Source organism: Mixophyes fleayi, chromosome 7 (genome assembly GCF_038048845.1).
Source record: "Mixophyes fleayi isolate aMixFle1 chromosome 7, aMixFle1.hap1, whole genome shotgun sequence".
Classification (NCBI taxonomy): domain Eukaryota; kingdom Metazoa; phylum Chordata; class Amphibia; order Anura; family Limnodynastidae; genus Mixophyes; species Mixophyes fleayi.
Window position 1 is genome coordinate 10,161,003 of NC_134408.1, and position 26,201 is coordinate 10,187,203.

General features: G+C 41.6%; 1 protein-coding gene across 1 annotated transcript; it reads left to right on the forward strand.

Moving 5' to 3' along the window:
* Window positions 1-505: 505 nt before the first annotated feature.
* Window positions 506-26,104, forward strand: LOC142098448 (uncharacterized). The gene is made up of 8 exons (XM_075181294.1): window positions 506-650; window positions 9,669-9,968; window positions 10,135-10,413; window positions 12,221-12,331; window positions 20,339-20,707; window positions 23,767-24,072; window positions 24,178-24,531; window positions 25,698-26,104. The coding sequence occupies exons 1-8, from the start codon at window positions 506-508 to the stop codon at window positions 26,102-26,104; spliced, it is 2,271 nt and encodes a 756-aa protein (XP_075037395.1).
* The last annotated feature ends 97 nt before the right edge of the window (window positions 26,105-26,201 follow it).

The following is a 26,201-nucleotide window of genomic DNA, read 5'->3' on the forward strand; positions in this document are numbered from 1 at the left end:
GTTCTATTTGGACTATTTCAGATAAAGAAAATACTTTTTCTAACTTTAATAACGAGACGAATAGGGGTTTGGGGGGTCTTTCATTCAAGTAAATTTCCCAATCCTGCTCACTGTCTGGCCCCCACAGTCCAGGTCTCTTACTAATATTATGTTTTATTTACATTAAACAGCTTCAGCCCCGTGAAATTAGGACCAGAACTTAAGCCAGGGATGATCATTTTCATTTTCATTTGTGAGATTCATAAACTGAAATTCTTGGGTCTCATACACCTGTAGATAGCACTTTATCCTTACACAGAGTTCCATTTTATATTATGCAGGTTCGGTACTAGAAGTGGTGGCCCCCACTTCTCATAGTGCTGCAATAGGATCAACTACTCTTCTCTCCTGCTCATTTACTGTAGACAACCCCCCCATACAACCTTCATTTCTTGCTATCTTGTGGTACCGTGGAGACAAGGAGCTTCTGAGATATGACAACAAAGGGAAACATTCTAGTCTCAGGATGTCCATCGATGATCAGGAGGCCAAAAAGGGCAACGCCTCATTGTCCATTACCAATGTGACCCTCTCTGACCAGGGAATGTACAAGTGTTTAGTGATTTACAGTCCAGAGAAGCAAGAAAAGGAGATCTTACTAAAGGCTCAAGGTGAGTGAATAACTGTTATTAGCCCATCTGTACACTTTCCCGTAACTTCATCTAAAATGGTAATAATTAAACATTATATGACACTTGTTGTTCTGCGTCACTGGGATCACCACTACTAAGGATTAAATTGAGAATTTGTGCTATCTGTGAATGCACTTTGTACCATGGTACAAGAAATTCCACGCAACCTGCAGATAGTGTGATCTATTCCCATTAGGGATGAGCGCACTCGGATTTATGAAATCCGAGCCCACCCGAACGTTGCCGATCCGAGTCGGATCCGAGACAGATCCGGGTATTGGCGCCAAATTCAAATCTGAAACTGAGGCTCTGACTCATAATCCCGTTGTCGGATCTCGCGATACTCGGATCCTATAAATTCCCCGCTAGTCGCCGCCATCTTCACTCGGGCATTGATCAGGGTAGAGGGAGGGTCTGTTAGGTGGTCCTCTGTCCTGGTAGATCTCGTGCTGTGCTGTTTAGTTCTGTGCTGTGCTGTTTAGTTCTGTGCTGTGCTGTGCTGTGCTGTGCTGTGCTGTGTTCTGCAGTATCAGTCCAGTGGTGCTGTGTGCTGTGCTCTGTCCTTCTGAGGTCAGTGGTGCTGCTGGGTCCAGTGCTGTGTCCTGTTCAGTCCAGTGGTGCTGTGTCCTGTGCTCTGTGCTTCTAAGGGCATAGTTATTTCCCCAATATTCCCCTGTGTTTAAAAAAATAAAAAAAAGTTATTTAAAAAAATACCAAAAACTAATTTAATTTTTTTTAATTACCACAAAATTTGCACAACCAATCCTGCAGTATAAGCCCATTGGTACTGCAATATTACCAAGTTTACACATTCTGCAGTATCAGTCCAGTGGTGCTGTGTCCTGTGCTCTGTCCTGCTGAGTTCCGTAGTGCTGCTGGGTCCTGTGCCGTGTCCTGTTCAGTCCAGTGGTGCTGTGTCCTGTGCTCTGTGCTTCTAAGGGCATAGTTATTTCCCCATTATTCCCAAGTTTTTAAAAAATAAAAGAAAAGTAAAAAAAAAATTACAATTAAAAATTAAAAAAAAAATATATAATAATTATAACCAAATTTGCAAAACCAATCCAGCAGTATAAGTCCATTGGTACTGCAATATTACAAAGTTCACACATTCTGCAGTATCAGTCCAGTGGTGCTGTGTCCTGTGCTCTGTCCTGCTGAGTTCCGTAGTGCTGCTGGGTCCTGTGCCGTTCCTGTTCAGTCCAGTGGTGCTGTGTCCTGTGCTCTGTGCTTCTAAGGGCATAGTTAGTTCCCCATTATTCCCAAGTTTTTAAAAAATAAAAAAAAAGTAAAAAAAAAAAAAAAATTAAAAAAAAAAAAATATATAATAATTATAACCAAATTTGCAAAACCAATACAGCAGTATAAGTCCATTGGTACTGCAATATTACCAAGTTCACACATTCTGCAGTATCTTGTGCTACATATAATGGAGACCAAAAATTTGGAGGATAAAGTAGGGAAAGATCAAGACCCACTTCCTCCTAATGCTGAAGCTGCTGCCACTAGTCATGACATAGACGATGAAATGCCATCAACGTCGTCTTCCAAGCCCGATGCCCAATCTCGTAGTACCGGGCATGTAAAATCCAAAAAGCCCAAGTTAAGAAAAAGTAGCAAAAAGAGAAACTTAAAATCATCTGAGGAGAAACGTAAAGTTGCCAATATGCCATTTACGACACGGAGTGGCAAGGAACGGCTTAGGCCCTGGCCCGTGTTCATGACTAGTGGTTCAGCTTCACCCACGGATCTTAGCCCTCCTCCTCCTCCCCCCCCCTACAAAAAATTGAAGAGAGTTATGGTGTCAGCAACAAAACAGCAAACAACTCTGCCTTCTAAAGAGAAATTATCACAAATCCACAAGGCGAGTCCAAGGATGTTGGTGGTTGTCAAGCCTGACCTTCCCATCACTGTACGGGAAGAGGTGGCTCGGGAGGAGGCTATTGATGATGTAGCTGGCGCTGTGGAGGAACTTGATGATGAGGATGGTGATGTGGTTATTGTAAATGAGGCACCAGGGGGGGAAACAGCTGATGTCCATGGGATGAAAAAGCCCATCGTCATGCCTGGTCAGAAGACCAAAAAATGCACCTCTTCGGTCTGGAGTTATTTTTATCCAAATCCAGACAACCAATGTATGGCCATATGTAGCTTATGTAAAGCTCAAATAAGCAGGGGTAAGGATCTTGCCCACCTAGGAACATCCTCCCTTATACGTCACCTGAATAACCTTCATAGTTCAGTGGTTAGTTCAGGAACTGGGGCTAGGACCCTCATCGGTACAGGGACACCTAAATCCCGTGGTCCAGTTGGATACACACCAGCAACACCCTCCTCGTCAACTTCCTCCACAATCTCCATCAGATTCAGTCCTGCAGCCCAAGTCAGCAGCCAGACTGAGTCCTCCTCAATACGGGATTCATCCGAGGAATCCTGCAGCGGTACGCCTACTACTGCCACTGCTGCTGTTGCTGCTGTTAGTCGGTCATCTTCCCAGAGGGGAAGTCGTAAGACCGCTAAGTCTTTCACAAAACAATTGACCGTCCAACAGTCGTTTGCCATGACCACAAAATACGATAGTAGTCACCCTATTGCAAAGCGTATAACTGCGGCTGTAACTGCAATGTTGGTGTTAGACGTGCGCCCGGTGTCCGCCATCAGTGGAGTGGGATTTAGAGGGTTGATGGAGGTATTGTGTCCCCGGTACCAAATCCCGTCGAGATTCCACTTCACTAGGCAGGCGATACCAAAAATGTACAGAGAAGTACGATCAAGTGTCCTCAGTGCTCTAAAAAATGCGGTTGTACCCACTGTCCACTTAACCACGGACATGTGGACAAGTGGTTCTGGGCAAACGAAGGACTATATGACTGTGACAGCCCACTGGGTAGATGCATTCCCTTCCGCAGCAACAGCAACAGCTGCATCAGTAGCAGCAACTACAAAATGGCGGCTCGTGCAAAGGCAGGCAACATTGTGTATTACAGGCTTTAATAAGAGGCACAACGCTGACAACATATTAGAGAAAATGAGGGAAATTATCTCCCAGTGGCTTACCCCACTTAGACTCTCATGGGGATTTGTGGTGTCAGACAATGCCAGTAACATTGTGCGGGCATTAAATATGGGCAATTTCCAGCACGTCCCATGTTTTGCCCACACCATTAATTTGGTGGTGCAGCATTACCTCAAGAGTGACAGGGGTGTGCAGGAGATGCTTGCGGTGGCGCGCAAAATTGCTGGACACTTTCGGCATTCAGCCAGTGCCTACCGCAGACTAGAGGCACATCAAAAAAGCATGAACCTGCCCTGCCATCACCTCAAACAAGAGGTTGTGACGCGCTGGAACTCCACCCTCTATATGCTGCAGAGGATGGAGGAGCAGCAAAAGGCCATTCAGGCCTACACAGCCACCTACGACATAGGCAAAGGAGTGGGGATGCGCCTCAGTCAAGCGCAGTGGAGACTGATTTCCGTGTTGTGCAAGGTTCTGCAGCCATTTGAACTTGCCACACGAGAAGTCAGTTCCGACACTGCCAGCTTGAGTCAGGTCATTCCCCTGATCAGGCTGTTGCAGAAGCAGCTGGAGAAAGTGAGGGAGGAGCTGGTAAGCCATTGCGATTACACCAAGCATGTAGCTCTTGTGGATGTAGCCCTTCGTACGCTTTGCCAGGATCCGAGGGTGGTCACTCTTTTAAAGTCAGAGGAATACATTCTGGCCACCGTGCTCGATCCTCGGTTTAAAGCGTATGTTGTGTCTCTGTTTCCGGCGGACACAAGTCTACAGCGGTGCAAAGACCTGCTGGTCAGGAGATTATCCTCTGAAGAGGACCGTGACATGCCAACAGCTCCACCCTCATTTTCTTCCACATCTATGGCTGCGAGGAAAAAGCTCAGTTTTCCCAAAAGAGGCACTGGCGGGGATGCTGATAACATCTGGTCCGGACTGAAGGACCTGCCAACCATTGCAGACATGTCTACTCTCGCTGCATTGGATGCTGTCACAATAGAAAAAATTGTGGATGATTACTTTGCTGACACCATCCAAGTAGACATGTCAGACAGTCCATATTGTTACTGGCAGGAAAAAAAGGCAGTTTGGAAGCCCCTGTACAAACTGGCTCTATTTTACCTGAGTTGTCCCCCCTCCAGTGTGTACTCGGAAAGAGTTTTTAGTGCAGCGGGGAACCTGGTCAGTGAGCGGCGAAGGAGGTTGCTTCCTCACAACATGGAAAAAATGATGTTTATAAAAATGAATAATCAATTCCTCAATGAAGTACAGCACTGCCCTCCAGATACTACAGAGGGACCTGTGGTTGTGGAGTCCAGCGGGGACGAATTGATAATGTGTGATGAGGAGGAAGTACACACTGTAGGGGGAGAGGAATCAGAGGTTGAGGATGAGGACGACATCTTGCCTCAGTAGAGCCTGTTTAGTCTGTACAGGGAGAGATGAATAGCTTTTTTGGTGTGGGGGCCCAAACAAACCAATCATTTCAGCCAAAGTTGTTTGGTAGGCCCTGTCGCTGAAATGATTGGTTTGTTAAAGTGTGCATGTCCTATTTCAACAACATAAGGGTGGGTGTGAGGGCCCAAGGACAATTCCATCTTGGACCTTTTTTTTTTGCATTATATGACCAATCAACAGTCGTTTGCCATGTTCAAAAAGTAAAACCAAATTTAAAAAAATTCAAGAAATTAAACCAAAAGTAAAATGCCGTGTCATAATTTAAAACAAGAGGTATTGACGTGCTCTAAAACTACTGTATTGTTGTTTATATTTTATAAACACTACACTTGAAAGCTTGAGTCTTTCAATAAAAAAGTAACTGTCCATTGCACGAATATTTGCAACAGGGACAATTTTAGGGTTAAGAAAGTCAACTAATAACACTTCGACGCTGTCTGTCTTTATAAACACTACACTTGGAAGTTGGAGGAGGTATTGTGGCCCCGGCACCAAATTTACTACCGGGGCCACTCCACTGTGCAGTCCATATTTAGGTGTATCAGATATTAAACAACGGTGACAGTTGATGCCCAATTTTTTAATTATATTGTGGCCTCGGTACCAAATTGTGTACCGGGGCCACCACACTACGCAGTCCATACCCTTTTTTGGTGGAATTCTGACACGTGGAGGGTTTTTTAATTATATTGTGGCCTCGGTACCAAATTGTGTACCGGAGCCACCACACTACGCAGTCCAGATACTTGTTTGGTGGAATTCAGACCAGTTGAGGGTTTTATTATTATATTGTGGGGACCACTCTATCTATACCACACTACAACTCTATACCACTCTATTTAATACTTTAATTCTATTTAATACTTTAATTCTATTTAATACTTTAATTCTATTACTAATTACCATAAAGAGGAACTGCCGCTTCTATTTAATACTTTAATTCTATTAGTAGTTACCATAAAGAGGAACAAAATAAACCAATTTTACCAAAAGTATAATATGACTTAGACTTACAAACACTACACTTGAAAGATGGTGCCTTTAAATGAAAAAGTCAGTCTTCATTGCACGACTATGTGCAACAGGGACAGTTTTTGGGTTTACAAAGTCAACCAATAACACTTCGACCCTGTCTGTCTTTAACATATTTGATGGGATCTCAATGACGAATTGTCTGTACCATGTTTGGAGGAGGTATTGTGGCCCCGGTATCAAATTGGGTACCGGGGCCACCCCACTACGCAGTCCAGATACTTGTTTGGTGGAATTCAGACCAGTTGAGGGTGTATTTATTTTATTGTGGCCCCGGCACCAAATTTACTACCGGGGCCACTCCACTGTGCAGTCCATATTTAGGTGTATCATATATTAAACAACGGTGACAGTTGATGCCCAATTTTTTTATTATATTGTGGCCTCGGTACCAAATTGTGTACCGGGGCCACCACACTACGCAGTCCATACCCTTTTTTGGTGGAATTCTGACACGTGGAGGGTTTTTTAATTATATTGTGGCCTCGGTACCAAATTGTGTACCGGGGCCACCACACTACGCAGTCAAGATAGATAGATGCGTATCATAGATAAAGTACATTCAGTGGTGTGGGGCAAATTGAAAAATATTCAAAATGCACTGACATTATCAAAAACAAGAGGTTGTCACACGCTAAAACTCCAACATGTATATGATGGAGAGGATGGAGGAGCAGCCGTATGTGTAGTGTAATGCAGACCTGTTGAAGGTTTTTTATATATTTTATTGTGGTGCCCAGTGCCCACTCCTCTAGGCAGTCCAGGTACATTTATTGGTGCGAATCATAAAAGTTCAGGGTTTTTAAGATATTGTGGTGACCCACTCCTCTACGCAGTCCAGGTACATTTATTGGTGCGATTCATAAAAGTTCAGGGTTTTTAATATATATTGTGATGACCCACTCCTCTACGCAGTCCAGGTACATTTATTGGTGCGATTCATAAAAGTTCAGGGTTTTTAAGATATTGTGGTGACCCACTCCTCTACGCAGTCCAGGTACATTTATTGGTGCGATTCATAAAAGTTCAGGGTTTTTAATATATATTGTGGTGACCCACTCCTCTACGCAGTCCAGGTACATTTATTGGTGCGAATCATACATGTTGATGGTTTTCTTAATATATATCTTGTGGTGACCCACTCCTCTACGCAGTCCAGGTACATTTATTGGTGCGATTCATAAAAGTTCTGGGTTTTTAAGATATTGTGGTGACCCACTCCTCTACGCAGTCCAGGTACATTTATTGGTGCGAATCATAAAAGTTCAGGGTTTTTAATATATATTGTGGTGACCCACTCCTCTACGCAGTCCAGGTACATTTATTGGTGCGAATCATAAAAGTTCAGGGTTTTTAATATATATTGTGGTGACCCACTCCTCTACGCAGTCCAGGTACATTTATTGGTGCGATTCATAAAAGTTCAGGGTTTTTAATATATTGTGGTGACCCACTCCTCTACGCAGTCCAGGTACATTTATTGGTGCGAATCATAAAAGTTCAGGGTTTTTAATATATATTGTGGTGACCCACTCCTCTACGCAGTCCAGGTACATTTATTGGTGCGATTCATAAAAGTTCAGGGTTTTTAAGATATTGTGGTGACCCACTCCTCTACGCAGTCCAGGTACATTTATTGGTGCAATTCATAAAAGTTCAGGGTTTTTAAGATATTGTGGTGACCCACTCCTCTACGCAGTCCAGGTACATTTATTGGTGCGAATCATAAAAGTTCAGGGTTTTTAATATATATTGTGGTGACCCACTCCTCTACGCAGTCCAGGTACATTTATTGGTGCGATTCATAAAAGTTCAGGGTTTTTAATATATTGTGGTGACCCACTCCTCTACGCAGTCCAGGTACATTTATTGGTGCGATTCATAAAAGTTCAGGGTTTTTAATATATTGTGGTGACCCACTCCTCTACGCAGTCCAGGTACATTTATTGGTGCGATTCATAAAAGTTCAGGGTTTTTAAGATATTGTGGTGACCCACTCCTCTACGCAGTCCAGGTACATTTATTGGTGCGATTCATAAAAGTTCAGGGTTTTTAATATATATTGTGGTGACCCACTCCTCTAGGCAGTCCAGGTACATTTATTGGTGCGAATCATAAAAGTTCAGGGTTTTTAAGATATTGTGGTGACCCACTCCTCTACGCAGTCCAGGTACATTTATTGGTGCGATTCATAAAAGTTCAGGGTTTTTAATATATTGTGGTGACCCACTCCTCTACGCAGTCCAGGTACATTTATTGGTGCGATTCATAAAAGTTCAGGGTTTTTAAGATATTGTGGTGACCCACTCCTCTACGCAGTCCAGGTACATTTATTGGTGCGATTCATAAAAGTTCAGGGTTTTTAAGATATTGTGGTGACCCACTCCTCTACGCAGTCCAGGTACATTTATTGGTGCGATTCATAAAAGTTCAGGGTTTTTAATATATATTGTGGTGACCCACTCCTCTACGCAGTCCAGGTACATTTATTGGTGCGAATCATAAAAGTTCAGGGTTTTTAATATATATTGTGGTGACCCACTCCTCTACGCAGTCCAGAAAGATACCTTGTTGCAACGTTTTGGACTAATAACTATATTGTGAGGTGTTCAGAATACACTGTAAATTAGTGGAAATGCTTGTTATTGAATGTTATTGAGGTTAATAATAGCCTAGGAGTGAAAATAAGCCCAAAAACTTGATTTTTAAACTTTTTATGTTTTTTTCAAAAAAAATCCGAATCCAAAACCTTAAATCCGAACCGAGACCTTTCGTCAAGTGTTTTGCGAGACAAATCCGAACCCCAAAAATAACGAAAATCCGGATCCAAAACACAAAACACGAGACCTCAAAAGTCGCCGGTGCACATCCCTAATTCCCATCCTTAATGACTTAACACAATCACATGTGAACAGATAGGAGAGGCTGGCGTAATGATCAATAATTCCTATTCATCCAGTTTATATGTGGTGCAGTGAATGCAGATTATACAAACACATTTAAGTGAACAAGACCCATAAGATATGAGATAATGTGCTGTAAATTATGTGGATATCTGAAGTCACCAAAGAATTCTGTGTCCATATAAAAGCATGAGGCTGTAGCAGAATGCATTTATACAGGTCATAGAAATCTTAGGTGACTTCTAACATCTATAACTTACATTTAGGTGAGCATTATTCCTTATCAGCAGTGGTCGAAGTGGTCCAGTATATGGTGGTAGGCCATGCTGACACATCTCATACTGCTTTGATTGTAATATTATCACATTACATTTGCTTACATTTTCAATACAGCCTTCTAAATTTCTATACCTTCACTGCTTATAACGCAGACACTGTCCTAACAAACACTGAAGCTGTGACATCAGAACTCACAGGTTATAAACAATGACACTGTAAACAGACATTATTTATAGGAGTTTATATATATATATATATATATAAAAAACACAACTTGTGTAATAAGTAGTATTATTAACAATTGTCTCTCCCTCCCAGCTGCTGCAGTGGTAAAGATACATAAAAAGGCTCTGCTTAAAAATGAGAAAAATATATTGTTGTGCTCGATCATGGGTTTCTATCCAAGAGATATTAAAGTGACGTGGGTGAGGAATGGTCAGACTGTGAGTGGATCAGTACTCGGGAATTTTCAAATGAATGCAGACAGTACTTGGAATTTAAACAGCTCAGTGACTATCACTCCCACTCAGACTCAAGACAATCCTGTCATCACCTGTCAGGTTGAACATGAGTCTCACCGAGATCCTATCCAAGAAAGCTTCAGAGTGGAGTATGGAGGTGAGTGAAACTTAGTGTTAAGAATAAATCAATTACAATATATATATATATTAGAAGTCACTGCAATTATATCAATCTATGATCTATACCCATTAATAAAACAAAACTGTATTTGCAGCCTAAATATCTAAATATAACTATACAATGACCTCTTGTCCTTGTCTAGTGGCGCCGAAGGTGAAACTTCTCTCTTCTCACAACGGCGGAGAACAGATATATGTGTGTGAAGCTCAGGGCTTCACCCCTGAAGCTGTGGGAATTACCTGGTTACTGGATGGGAAAAGGACTGAGCCTCCCAGAAGGAACGCGGATGGCAGCTATAATAACTGGAAATTATACCGGATAGATGGAAAACAGCAGAAGAGAATAGAAAATATCTCCTGTTTGGTGGAACATGAGACTTTGTACAATCCTATTATTGAGACACTGACAGTGACAGCTGAGAGTAAGTAAATTGTGGTACTATTAAAACTGTCACTATTATTGAGTAATGTAACTTGTGTTTTATATTATGTAGCACAATCAAACATTTAACTGACACAGCTGGCGACTGAGTGTCTTTTTATTATCAGGCTTTCAACTAATGCATCTGTATAAAATAGCAACATAAGTTCCAAAGTATTCTGTACCTCATGGCAATGTGGGACCGTGATGGGCACATTTCGTATGCTAAACTGTACTAATAAATTTACATTAATGTTTTTTTCACTTTCAACTGACATTCATCTATTGACTTATTTATGCCCTCTTTAAAATGGAATGTTTTTTCTTCCCAGATTCTTTTCTGGTAAAGGAAGGCAGTCTACTCAAATAAGATATTCAAGATTGTAGCATATTCAACAGTGATTAGCATTGTTGTGTCACAGTGGGTTCTACCTTTGTCTAGTTTGCATATTCTCTGCATTGTTTTTTCTCTGGCTACTGTGATTTTCTCCCAAAGTCCAAGAACATAATGGTAGGTTAAATGGCTGCTGACAAAAAAGGATTCTAGGTGTGTGTATTTGGTAGGGAATTCTGACTGTAAGTTCCAATGGGGCAGGGAATGATGTGGATGATTAAATATTCTCTGTACAAGTGCTAGTCAATCATCTTTTTGGAATTTTCAAAGCAGCACAGATTATTTTAGGGAAGTGTTTCCCAAACCCACTCCTCAAGTACCACTAACAGTGCTTGTTTTCAATACCTCTATGATGGAGCAAAGGTGCATTATTACTGACTGACACATTTTGAAAGATCTACAGGTGGCAGTAATTATTTCACTTGTGACCTGGAAAACCTGCACTGTCAGAGGTACTTGAGGACTGTGTTTGGGAAACACTGTTTTAGGGGATAACTTTGCTGCTCTTGTGAAAGGCATTGACCTGACCTCTCCTGTGATTATGTTAGTGAATGTTGAATGTGACTGGGGCATCATCATGACGTGAGGATTCAACTGGAGGAAGCAGGAACCACAGACTGAGAGTTAGATAGTAGAAAGAACAGCGTTCTCCATACAGCACAGAGAAGTGATATAAGGCTCTGTCAAATTTATACAGGAAAAACTGTGATGTCAAATGCACATCTATATGACAAAATGCTGATGCATCAAAATTGCTTTTTATGAATAACCCTCTGTATGCAGGAGACACACATGATCAGGTAAATTAGATATTTCAAGAGGTACGTATGATTTTGTAAAATGTTTAAGTAGAACTAGTCCATAACCTTATTCCTTTCAATTGTGTACCTAACTATGCTATGAAAGGGAGTCCCTTCTCACCTTTCACAAGGACCCCCAATATTATCCAGTCACAGGAGGAATAGTCGAATGCTTCCAGGTTTTGAGGACGTACATAGCATTTTGTGCTATGAACGGGGAGGTTTGTAATGAATCTAGAAAATAGTTGGACTGGTCGTAGCTCCTGTCCAATCAGGTGCCATGTTCATTTTATACCTTTAACTCAGGAAAGTCTAAATTACCTGCTAAGGCATGCCCATGATGGTAAAAGATTTCTGCTCTTCCTCCTGGTAATGTTGCCGGCAATCAGGTATTGGTGAGGATCAAGCAAATCCTTTCACTGAACCGCTACTCAGGTGTTCTACACAAATAGGAGGTTGTCTAATAGAAGACAAGCCTTTTTATATAAAGTGAGAAATAGGAGTAAGCAGAGCTATTCAGACAACACTTGAAAGAGAACGCAGTGGATTACACTCTGAACTATAATGTATCAAATGTATTTTCTCTTACTCACATATATTACTGTTATTTTCAGATGTGGAGGACTCCCAAACTACCAGTGTGGTTATGGCCGTAATTCTTACCATGTTATTAACACTTTGTGTGACTGCAGCAGCATTGTGGGTCCTCATTTATAAGAAGAAATGTAAGTGAGTTAAACTTTTCCCACCCTAACCCTGACTACTCCTCATTAATGTACTTCGCAGTGTCACTCAGTGCGGCTCATGCTGATTTGGGTACCATTTGTAAAATACATAAATGTTCTATGCACATGAACACAAAAAAAAGCATATGTTTATATGCAGATTGCATTGCATCTAACACGTGCTCCTGCACGGAGACATAGATATACCTGCCAGTAAGCGTATCACTTGCACGTGCATGAGAGCTGGCACAAATACATGCCAGCTAGCCTATAGGATCTGATTTAGTAAGTGTATTTTAGAATTAATCTTTGCTACTTTCATTTGTATACTGTAAGGCATACTTGCCAACTCTCCCGGAATGTCCGGGAGACTCCCGCATTTTGCGAGAGTCTCACGGACTCCTGGGAGAGTGTGGCAATCTCCCGGATCTGCCCACTTCACTAGGAAGTGCCCACTTCCTAGTGAATTGGGCAGAATTAGGTCCCAAACGCCGCGATTCCCGGTGAATCGCAGCATTTGACTCCGCCCCCTCTGTCAAATGATACGGTTGCGTCATGCCGTCATGGGGGGCGGGTCCAAAATGACATGCATTTTGGAGGCCCACCCCCCATCATTCCCATCTCCCCCGCAGGCTCCCGGATACCAACATTTCAAAGTTGGTAAGTATGCTGTAAGGAAGATTATACCTGCTGTATCATAGATGTAGTTTATTTAAATCAAACCAAATGTACTTTTTGCTATCAAAACAAATTTTAAAAAAACTTTCCTTGTGCTCATGACCAGGTTGAGTGTAAGTGTATCTGATGTACCCCTGATATAACTTGGTGCATATGTTCTGGTGCAGAAATACATGCATCTTGAAATGCATTCGACTCAGCATATAGGTGTAAATATGCTATATTTACTTGCATCTTTTAGAGCTTTTCTTTTTTAATACATATGCATCCAACTCAACATCGGTCCCAGTGAGTGCAAAATGAGACTCTTCATGAGTGTGTATGTGTGTTTGTGTGTATGACATTATCACTGAACAACATCACTTATTTACTATTCTGGATAATGGATTTACATACAAGGGATCCCATACCTGTATTTGTCAGTATAGAATTTCTGGCCATGTTACAAATGTAACTTAACTGAGATGCAATTGGCTGAAGTTGTTGTAATTCAATATTTAGAGTACAACAATGACTGCATTATCCCGTATTAATACTGTGACAAGATGGGTCTGACAGACACCATCTATCCCATCTGTCACTTTGAACATTTCACATGTAAGATGTTTGTGTGAACTGTTTATTTGTATGGGACTTTATTTTTTATTAATCATATCATTACAATATCAGACTGTGTACAAAAACCTGGACAGGATGGACTTAATGAGGCCCACCTAGTTCTTATAAGAAGGCATGTGGGTTGCGCATATTCATCTCCATGGCTACATCGGAGACCAACATGGTGGATGAACTATTCACTGCCAAGTTGCCCCCCACTGGATGAACAGGAAGTTTGCACCAACCAAAGCCCCTTCAAAGTCACAAAATCATGGAAGGGGTTAAAACAGGGAGGTTCTATTACTCAACCAGAATTAAGTCTACCAACAACTGGTTTGAGCAGATATTGTTCTCTCTGGTACTGCAACAGACTCCTGTACTCCAAAATAGCAGGGGAGATAATGGCATCCAAGCTGAACTTGAGATAACCATGCAGAGAGGGATTTCTATTTTACAGTTTAAAAAGGCCTGCATGGGGAACCCAAGATGTGTTTGAGGTCCTACTAAGTCTAATTTTGGAGTTCTGCCTCCTATCAGCTCAATAGTGGTTCCTGTATCAAATCCTGAGACGTGCCTGGGGTAAACTCTGCTCCATCAGGAGCTGCCCGTGGAGCTGTTACACCTGGAGTACGGTGACTGTGGTGCACATAACTACCATCTCATTAGAGAGCTTCTGGTTGAGCGGCTGGGATTTGCAAGACACAAAGATTGCAGCAACAACTTGGCTGGGATGTCGCCATTAACAGAAGTTGGACTAACAACTTGGCTGGAACACGTTTACACAGTGGGGAATAGGACTTAGCAACTTGGCCGGAGAGTGTCATAGCCTTTGCTGTGACATTGAGGAAATAGGAAGAAACAGCTTTGCCGGACTCCGCATACTCCCTGCGTGCTGGTTTACTATCATTGGATCACCATAGAAACAGCATCAGCACCACTCTTACAGCTTAGCATTGACTATTATATTACAACTTATGGATTTTTTACAACTTGTCTGTATGATAATGTCCATAGGCATTAACAGCTGTCCAGGTTAGTGTGTCATTATTTTATATTGTATAGAATTAACAGCTTGGTCTGGCACCGTGGTACTCTCGGCATACTCTGTACCTACCTTGTGGTCGTCCCAGCAACTGCATCAGAACCACTAGAAAAATATAGTTTGACCTGAGAACTGTCTTTTTTACATGGTTGAGGGTAATTGAACACTGGGATGCTGTAGGGTGATGTTTGGAGTTTCTAGACCACTTTGATGTTATTTAATTGTTTATGGTTATTTGTTTACATTGTTTACAATTGTTAATTGTACTGTAATAAAGACACCTTTTGATCTTCTCTCTTTCTCTTTGCCTGTGTGGTCCCAAGAACCCTAAAGTGCTAGGGATACCCACAAGGTTAGGATGCTGTCTTCTCAAATTTAGTGGATGTATGAAAAGAGGATGCTGGTACATGATGCCTCCGCTGGGCCATTAGTTTTTTATTTTGTACATATTAACCCTAATAAAATATCCGCTAAAGTGGAGTTTTTCTTTAAATATACACATGCTGTGTTGTATGTAATAATCAGTTCTAACAAATGCACCACTAAGCTGCATAAATGGAGAACTATGGAGGCACTATGATGGAACATAGAACTAAATATGGCTATCTTATAAAGATACTAGACATGAGCAGTTCGGATTAGTTGAAATCCAACAAAATCCAACGTTTGGGATCTTAGTGAAAACGAGTCATGGCTCGGGTTCAATGGCCAAATTAGGATCTCAAAACGAGGCAAAACGTAATTTCCCTCCCAAAAAAATGGCGCTATCTTCTCTATATATATATAGTGCTCCCTGGTTTTCTCAAGTGTTATTTTAGAACAGACATCGTGTAGGGAGGAGGTTAGCTGTGGTGGTCTGCTCAGAAATAGTGTCCAGGGTGATCGAGGGACATAGGAAAGCAGTAGAATCCTGTCATTATCCTGTCATTATTGTACAGCAGTTTTGTAGAGATTAGTCAGCTAGAATAGTTTGCTGATCAATTGCTTTTAATTTCAATCTTTAATAGACTTTACACGGTCTAGTGGCTACTGGTTGCTGTTAATGCATTGCATAATAGTACTAGACAGTATATACATACTGAGATATTCTGAACTAAGTAGTATATTTATTTAGTGTAAGAAAACAGTGTACTTTTGCTGTCTATTAGCAGCAGAATCCAAAAAACTATATTATAATCCTTTCTATTTTTCTATACTTGCCATTTTTAAAAGGGTCATTCAGTGAAATCTATATTTAAAAAAGGGTGTTTGTGTGTGAGGTTCAGCATGCAGATGCATTCCCCAAAAAAACGCTATTCATTATATTCTAATCTTTTCTATATTTCAATGCTTTTCAATTTGGGAAGGCTTATTCAGTGACATCCTTTTTAGAAAAGAGTGTTTTCGTGTGAAGGTCAGCAGTAGCTACAGACCGCCAAAAAATGCTGTATATTCTAATCCTTTCTATTTTTCACTACTTGTCAATTTTGAAAGGGTAATTCAGTGACATCCATATTAAAAACAGAACGTATGCAGGTGAGGTTTTTTTCTGGGCATTTTCGACATTCAGTGACCACATATAGAACATTGCAGCGGCTGCAAAAAAATAAAAGTAATCTACCACGCCACCAACTGAAGCAAGCCCATTGGATAAATGAATCAACAAAAGAAATTTAGTGTGAGGTGCAAGAGACAAAAATGTAAAACGCTACGCAAACACTAAATTTGAAACGTTATAATGCATGCTATATAAAGAAATGAGGATGCTGAGAGATGAAGGTGGCCTGCAGCCATACTATGTACACAATACAATACATTACCAGAGTATTTATAGGTAGCCAAGAGCAGGGATTTCCTTACATTGCCGATATATAAATAAATGAGGATGCTGAGAGATGAAGGTGGCCTGCAGTTATACTAAAAAACTTCAAAGACTACACAGACAATACATTTTTTGATGGACAGAGTATTCATCAGTAGCCAAGAGCAGGGTTTTCCTTACCTTGTTTTATTTATATTCTCTGTGCCGTAATGCTGCCCTTCTGAATCAAATCAGGGGACTTGTAAATATTTATGGGGACTGCCCGAGACTTGCAGCAGAGGCGATCCCTAGGAGGGAGTATACTCACTCAAATGCCAGGGCAACCGGGATGCCACACACTGCCGCTGTGTCCCGGCCAGTAACAGGCACCAGGGAGCACAGCTGTAATTAAATTATTGCTGCCTTCTGAGTGGATGTGGGGGACGTGCTCTTGGCCCCATTTCTCCTAACTCCGTACTACTGGTTCCTGCTCATAAGCTTTTACTATGTTGAGTTAAGTCCTGGGGGCATTCGAGTACCTGTGAGTGCGTCCAACTCTACAGGAATGGTAGCTGCTATAGTTGAAGACCTCAGAAGAATGGCTGCAGCAGGAAGCTGTTCAAAAATTTTCTCACATAGGGCTCTGCACTTGGAATAATCTCCCTCACTTAATTCTTGAACCTACATCATTTTGTAAGGATGTAATTTTAAATCGGCATGTAAAATTCACCTCAATCTCCGACTTGATATCCCCAGTGCCATGGCAAGGCATTCTTATAAGTGGAACGCCTTGGTGATTGCTGAATGGATGCTCTCCCTGCTTCCACATTTTCGGGCGTTCTAACGGTCCTATGTCTGCCAGGTGATTTTCATTTCAGTGTGGATCCAGTTGCCCAAAGAATAGAAATCCATAGGAAAATCGTTTTCCGATCTGGTACAGATGCCTTTTGACCTAGCGTGAAGTGTTTACGGAACGTTCTCTGCGTTGTTATCACAGAACGGTTGTTTTCATAATACGCTTGAACAACAAAGTCCAGGGGGTAAATGTATCAAAGTGCGATTTTGCAACTCCAGCGATTTTCTCGGGAGAGTTGAAACTCGCCGATGTATAAAGCTGAGATTTCAAGCAAAATCGCCAGAGTTGTGCTTCTGTCATAATCGCTGTTTGCAAAATCGCCAGTGATCAAACTCCCGACTGTTTGCCACTACAGCTATACAAGTCTCAAATGTATGAAGCTGTGAGTTAGCAAACTCAGGAGAGTTTGCTTCAAAACAAGCCAGATACAACACGCTGCTTGATAGCAGCGTGTTGTACAAACACATCACTGTTACACTGCCCTGGCAGTGTTAAAACTGTAAAGAACAGATCAAAATGAAAAAAATAAAATAAAAGCGTGGGGTCCTCCCGCTATTCCTGCTAAACCATAGTGCTGCCTGACTAGTGCTGGTCCCGTGAAAATCGGGGAAAGATTTTGCGTGGCGTCCCCTCGATTTTCACTTTACCAGCACTAGGCAAACCAGCCAGGGTTGGCGGCACTATAGCAGTGGGACACACGGCAGGGGTCCCCCTGCCATAATGACTAACCAACCCTAGACTGTTTAGCGCTGGGCTGGATTCCCTAGGGAGTGGGGTCCGCCGAAAAAAAACGAGCGCCCCCCCCCCCCCCCCCCCCTGGAAAGAACCAGCCCAGTGCTGATAGCACTAGGGCTCTTCCTACTACCCATGGGCTGTGGGTAGTAAGGTAATACGGCGATAAATGAATGAAAAAAAATATGGACGCTATTTTGTTTTGTGGAACTACAAGTCCCAGCCAGCCATGTTGCCTAAAACAGTGTGGCCATGCTGCTGCTTGTATAACTACAAGCACCAGCATACCCACGGCAGCCAGGGCATGTTGGCACTTTGAGAACCACAAGTGCCAACATGCCCTGACATCCCTGGCTTGCTGGGACCTGTAGTTTCACCCAAAAAAATGTTAAATAAACAACAGCACCCTAGTAAACACCACACATATTTATTAAAAATAAAAAACCCACAATAAATACACTAACCACCCTCATTAAAACCACATCTATTTATTAAAAATAAAACACCCCAAATACTCACAAAAGATGTCTTCTTTCTTTTTCCAAAGTCTGCTTGTCCCAGTCCCATAATATTTATACTTCCAAAATGGCTTAAATAATATCTTCATCACTACGCAAGTAGCATAGCGCATGCGCAATGAGCTACGTTCATTGCGTAAGCTCTAACTACTGTATTATGTGATTTTCCCACGCTAGTGGGGGAATCACCTAATACTGTACATAGAGCTTACGCAAGTAACGTAGCTCATTGCGCATGCACGACGCCATTGCGCAAGCTGTATTACAGTTAATACAGCTTATGCGTTCATTGCGTAGCGGATCTCCTACCTAGTAGGAGGTGTTAGCGGCGGCTCCAGACTTTTATTATTTTTCTTCAATCAAGATTAAAGTGCCGGGATGTTACAAATATGGGGCCCCCCTGGCCGAAGCAACGAAGACTTCAATCAACAAGGGGCCCCTTCTGGGCGAAGTGATGAAGATATTATTTAAGCCATTTTGGAAGTATAAATATTATGGGACTGGGAGAAGCAGACTTTGGAAGAAGAAAGAAGACATCTTTTGTGAGTATTTAGGTTGTTTTTATTTTTAATAAATAGATGTGGTTTTAATGAGGGTGGTTAGTGTATTTATTGTGGGTTTTTTATTTTTAATAAATATGTGTGGTGTTTACTAGGGTGCTGTTGTTTATTTAACATTTTTTGGGTGGAACTACAGGTCCCAGCAAGCCAGGGATGTCAGGGCATGTTGGCACTTGTGGTTCTCCAATTGCCAACATGCCCTGGCTGCCGTGGGTATGCTGGTGCTTGTAGTTATACAAGCAGCAGCATGGCCACACTGTTTTAGGCAACCTGGCTGGCTCGGACTTGTAGTTTCACAAAACAAATGGCGTCTGTTTATTTTTTTTCCATTTTTATCGCTGTATTACCTTACTACCCACAGCCCAGGGGTAGTAGGAAGAGCCCTAGTGCTATCAGCACTGGGCTGGTTCTTTCTAGCGGGGGGGCCCGCTCATTTTTTTCGGCGGACCCCACTCCCTAGGGAATCCAGCCCAGCGCTAAACAGTCTAGGGTTGGTTAGTCATTATGGCAGGGGGACCCCTGCCGAGTGTCCCACTGCTATAGTGCCGCCAACCCTGGCTGGTTTGCCTAGTGCTGGTAAAGTGAAAATCGGGGGGACCCCACGCAAAATTTTTCCCCGATTTTCACGGAACCAGCACTAGTCAGGCAGCACTAGGGTTAAGCTGTTCTTTACAGTTCCTACAGCTGCCGAAGCTCTGGCAGCTGTATGACACGTCAGTGTAACAGTGATGTGTTTACAACTCACTGTTACAACACAGGAGAGTTTGCCAAACACAGGAGAGTAAGCTAATCTCGGGGGTGTTTACATCGCACAAAATCGCCAGAGATGACCAGCAATTTTGAACTTCAGTGTCAAAATCGCAGCTTGATACATTTCAGGTTTTTTTTTCAAAACTCGCGGGTAAACACCCGCGATTTGCCACGATTTAAACACGCTGGCAAACTCGCACTTTGATACATTTACCCCCAGATGTTCAGTTCATGATGGGTACTAAAAACTGAGGAGCCTAACTTACCAAATTAAATCTACCACACCACTTTACCCCCACTACAGGTCATACAGTGCCCCCTCGAAACATGGGAGATCTTTATGCCCCACCCTGTATGATAGGATGATAAATGATTAAGGAAAGTATCTAGAGATATGAGAAATTCTGATAACTGCATAGAAAAGAGCATAAAGGAAAGAATCTGTAAACTGATGTTTCCTCATTATTAGTAATCACTTTATTATATTTCTATAGATTTCCAGTGGTTCCAGGTGAGTCCTATGCATAAGGTGCAGGGATCGACTGGTAATGAAAAGATGACCCTGTATTGTATGGCTTCCAACTGCAAAAAGAACGTTCAGGTGACCTGGACTGTTACTGAGGACGGTGGACTGAAGGTCACAGTCCCAGACAGTGAGACACATAGTGATGGAGAAAGTGATCAGTTACTCAGCACTTACACTGTGAGAACAGACCAGTCACAGACGGACGGATTATACAATGTTATCACCACACTGAGCATCACACAGACTGTATCCAAACACAAGAACATGGAGGTTGTCTGCACGTTCCTCTGTGATGGAAAATCCAGGGAGAGATGTATGAAATGCAGCTTTAATCCACGTAAGTATATAAATACAAGTATGGGGTCTCTTATCTATAAATCATTATACAGAACAATAGAGAAAGCAGAGAGGAAAAAAGGAGCGATAAACACCTTGTGCCTCATATTGCAGTCAGTGTGAGGAGCACTGCTGAACATCTGCTGCAAGGATAATTTTTGAATGTAACTTCGTACATTATAGGCTTGGTGTTCAAAATGATGGAATATCCACTTATCCAGAAAGTCTTAAAGTTTATACTTTTACACAGTGCGATTCGGCCACTCACCTTGACCAACAAGCCACTTAATCTCTGTCAGAATTGGCCATGCAAATAAAACTGACTAAATCTGAAGGATCTGGCTGTTCTGCACCCGGGCATAGATGTTTTTATTGAAATTAGTGGGTTTTGCCAGTGAGTGTTAAACTGAGTAGAATTTCTGTAAGCAGAAACCCCATGCAAGCGCAGGGAGAACTACATACTCCACATTGACAAAGAGAACATAACTCCACACTGATAAGGCCTTATTACCACAGCGCTATGAGGCAGAAGTTCTAACCACTGAGCCACCATGCTGAGATATATAGAGATCCAACACAATTCATCTGGTGTGGTCAAGACTTTTCAGATGAAGGTTTAGAAGAATGAGGAGGGAATGGAAAGTGGAAATAAGCTGATGGGTTTCAAAGGATTGGGAGAAAATTATAGATTTGAAGAAATAGGGATGTCTAGATAGAGAGAGTGCAGACTTGTAGGAGGAGGGAATACATTTGAAGTGGAGAAAGTCATTGCGGGAGTACGATTTTCCACCAGAGACGCTTGATGGTGAGAGAACATTTTTGTATATAGTGGGTCTGTTTATAATGCCAAGGTTGTGGTGGGGACCATCGTAGGCTGATAGTGATGCAGGGCAGCATCCAGGACAGAGGTAAATGTGCTATTATAAAGGGACAGCCTGGTCAGGGCAGGAGAGGGTGGTAATGAGGGAGAGAATCATTTCCAAAGAGGAGGGGAAAATGACTGGGTTGAGGGCATCAAGATTGCACTTATTGAGAGTGTCCTTAAGAGAGGGGGTAGGTGAGGGGGGAGATGTTAAAGGAGAGGTGGGTAGAAATAGGGCCTTATATAAAGTAGGGCACCATTTTGCCTGAATGTACATGCAAAATTACAGATTCAAAAACTGCAGCCTAGCGTGTATATGCTGAGTTGTACATATCTTATGTCTAGCTATGTGTCAGCAGTAATGATACACCCGTCATCATTATCAGCTTGATGGCTAGGCACAGCCCTGATGGATATCACAGGGATATCAATTAATATTTTTGTGAGCAGCAGTATATAATATGTAGATAAGGATAATAATAATGTTATATCCACAGATTCATTTAATCAGTGATTTGTATTTCCAACCGTCTATAATAGGACAGTTCTATAATCTGCTAAATTGCCAACATGCAGTGCAATCGCAGTGTTTAATCTCTGTGATATCATGCAGCTTTCTTTATGCAAGTAGACCCATTCTCACAGGATAGTTTATGACTGAATGATTTTGCTGCTCCTAATGGGAGGAGCTGAGCAGATCGGGGGCTTTCCATGATAAATATGGATCATCTACAGCAGGCTTGTCCAACCCGCGGCCCGCGGGCCGCATGCGGCCCAGCTCGCCTGTAGATGTGGCCCAGCAGGAGTTTTGGTTGTGGCAAGAGGGCAGTGCTGTTAATAAAAAAAAAAATCCTGCAAAAAAAGAAAAGAAAATGCTTACCTTGCGGCCACGTGGTCCCGTCAGCTGGTACTCCGGCTCCCTCCCTTGTCTCCTCCGTCCGGCGCTCGCAGTGAATGTCGGGCGTGATGTCATCACGCCCAACATCCATTGCGGAACGCAGGACAGAGTAGTCACCCGCGCGAGAAGAAAATTCAGCAGCACAGAATTGCAGAAAAGAAGAGAAGAGGACAGGAGAACAAGCCGATTAAAAGGTAAGTTAAGGGGGATTTTTTTTTTATTATTTCAAGGGATGCTGACCAGGGAATAAAAGTCACCTGGTCCTGGAGCATCATGGACCTTATCTCCCTGCTACATATTTCTACTTGTAATACTAATGGGGCATTATATATTATTCTCTTTGGCCCATTATAAATTGTTATCCCTTAACTAACATAGTGGTGTAATTAGCAAAACAGGTCACAATTTGGGATCACAGTGGTGTATATGTCAGGTACCGCAGGCCTGGTCAGGGCACCCTGATATACAATGCCTGGCTTAAATGCACTTTATTGATATTGCATCGAAACAATACAAAAAGTGATCATAGTATAATAACTAGAGAGGAGTTTTTGAACAGGGCGATTGAAAGGTAAGTATAGGGGGATTAGAAATTAGAAATATATATATATATATATATATATATATTATCACTTTTTTTCTCATATATATATATATATATATATATATATATGTTAACTATGTTCTCTATGTTTTTTTTGGATGATCAGCTATCGTTAGTGTTAGTGTATTTTATGTGCGGCCCAAACCAACTCGTCGTCTTCCAATGTGGCCCAGGGAAGCTAAAAGGTTGGACACCCCTGATCTACAGTATAGTAATTATATTGTAGCAAGTGGTGAAAAAAATCATTTAGCTTGGTATTCCAAATTAAGCTGGTAAACTTCTGTTTATTCACCCATCCTGTGAGAATGGACATTTGCTCTAACTTTTGCACTATTCAGGCACATTATAAAGAGGAAAGTATTACAGTTGTGCCAGTCATCTGGACGGAGGCACTTCCAGAACAGGGAATGCACCTGTCTTTGTGGGTATTGCCTGTATGGCCATATTTGCACATAAATTATACCTGGTTATACTGTGATTGTTAAATAACTTACAAAATGTGCACTGTTAATGCTTCATGCTTGAGCTCGAGAATTTTATATTTTGGCAATAGTTTCTTTCCTGGTTTCATTTTTTTTACAACTTTAATAAAACACAAACCTGCATATCTTATTCCAGTATTATTAAATACTTACCTTAAAGTGATAAATCCCCGTATATCCTTTTACTGATAAATGTTCTCTTATTTTCTAACAGTAAAACCCCGATTATTAGCCCCTATAAAGCTGTCTCTGTGTGACTCCAGGGATGTTCTGTGTTCTGTGACTCTGGAGAAGTTTTATCCCAGAAATATCCAGATAAATTGGAGCTGTGGAGCTGGACATTACCAGGAGTTGGATACAGCTAAGAACAACATTGTACACAATTCTGACCAGAGGTGTAATGCGGAAAGTAATTGTATAGTCCCCGGACATCTCTTCAAGGATCCAGGATTCAGAGTACGTGTGGCGTGGAGCCACCAATCTATGGATGAGACTGAGCACCGGGAAGTGTCTGTAACAGGTAACATCACTGAGAGAGTTCAGTTATACTTTGTAAATGTGTATTTACTCGTCACAGCAAAACAAATCATGATATTATCTTCCATTACATCTCTATGTGTTACAGACTTTCCTTGGCTCCCAGTGATGGATGAAATCATAAAACCTCCATTATTACTACACAGCACAGAGGCCAAACTGCAGTGTACAATCTCTGGGTATTTCCCTGGTGATCTGGATGTGAAGTGGGTGAGGAGAGAAGCTGGAAAGCAGGAATTGTATGAAGTGTCTCCCAGTGATAAATACAAGATCCCAGTAATGGAGATCACACAACAGTCTGATAAGACTTACACCTGCACAGCCAGTCTGATTGTATCTGTGTCAGCACTAACAGAACATGGGTCAGAATTCATCTGCCGGGTGACACCCCCCACTCTGGTGACACCGCTGGAGAAGAGGACGGGAGAGCTCAGTGTGACAGGTGTGTGTGATAGTGGGAAATGGTAAAACCTACAATTATCCTTATTTTTGTTGTAGATTTGGAAGGCGCCACAATGCTCCGTAGCGCCGGCCAGTGGGGAAAACATGACATACATAAAACAGGGACATACAAATTATACAAAATAAAACTGACATGAAACTAAAGTATAGGAAGGGACCTGCTGATAGGAAATCTTACAATCTAATGTGAAAAGGGCACAGCTGAGACATGAGGCGTTAGTGTGTTTCACAGTGGAGATTGGGACGGCTGTGAAGGTGTGAGTAGTAAGTCAATTACTGTAAGCTCTAATAATGAGATGGGTTTTTAGAGAGCGCTTACAAAATTTTCAAGATAACAGGAATGATCCGTGGAAGCTGCAGATTGGTAAATTAATTTACAGGGACAGAGCCATTGGTATCACAATAACCATAAAAGACTTTATGTATTATAACTGTGCTGTCCTGTAATATATCTTATTAAGTATATTGATAAGTTAAAGCAACCGATGATTTTGTCTTAATACTTAATACATCCTGAATGAATGTCTAAAAACAAACTGTTCAAGAGCATCTGGTATCACTAATTATTTAGTGACAAGGTAACTTTGCTGCTCAAAAGTAATAAAAAAAAAGTTGTTTTGCTATTATGCTTCATACCGCAACTTACTGGAATGATGACTTATGCTTAAAATAGAACTCGTACTCTAAATTGGCATTAGAAAGACTCAGATATGGCTGTTGGTGTTATTTTGCAGATATGGTTTAAATATCTGAAGCTCCTCAGCAATATCTATAAGCACACTGTGCAATGCATTACCTGTTTCTCAGGTTACAGATGAGAAGGGTTTGGGGGACTCTTTATTTATTTCAATGGATTCTACGTTGCTGAATCTCAGGATAGTACTTATTCTATCTGTATATTATGTCATGTTGGTAAATTTGGATTCAAAAAGATGGAGGCAGCCCAAGTGTATTAAACATGGCTTCATGTATTATTTAACTCTATATATCTATATATGATGTGTATAATAGTTTATATTTACATGTGATTTATTCTCTGGCACTGTCAGTGCAATATATTATTATCTCAGCTTAGTGTGTGAGATGTCAGAGTTTCCTCACACTCACATTATATTTGTTACTAAATGTCACAATTACACATTTCAGGAATTCCAGTTATAAGGAACCTTCTTCAGGATGGCAGATACATTATACTGGAGGTTGATAGGTTTTACCCACGAGAACTTGGAGTAATCTGGGAACGAACTGACAGTAAACATGGTCCATATAAAAGGATCTCGGACTCTGATATAGAAAATAATTCAACTGTAAGCAGTGACGGCTCATACAGAGTCACCAGCATATGTGATGCCATGACGCTGTGGTATAAGGTGGATCGGAGTGACCAGTATTTTAAGGTAATTGTGGAACATGAAGCTCTGAAGTCTCCAGTACAGCTCATCATCTTACGCAGCGCAGGTAATATGTTTTGTGATTTTCTAACACTCCCATTCATTGTACATAACACAGAAGCACATTACAATTATCATAACCTTTCTTCTAAGCAGCTGTGACATTAATGCTCCATATCAGGGTGCTCACACAGCACAATCTATGGTCCATTCATAACCAGCTGCTCATACTGGTCCCCAGGTGAATAAGTAACACTGT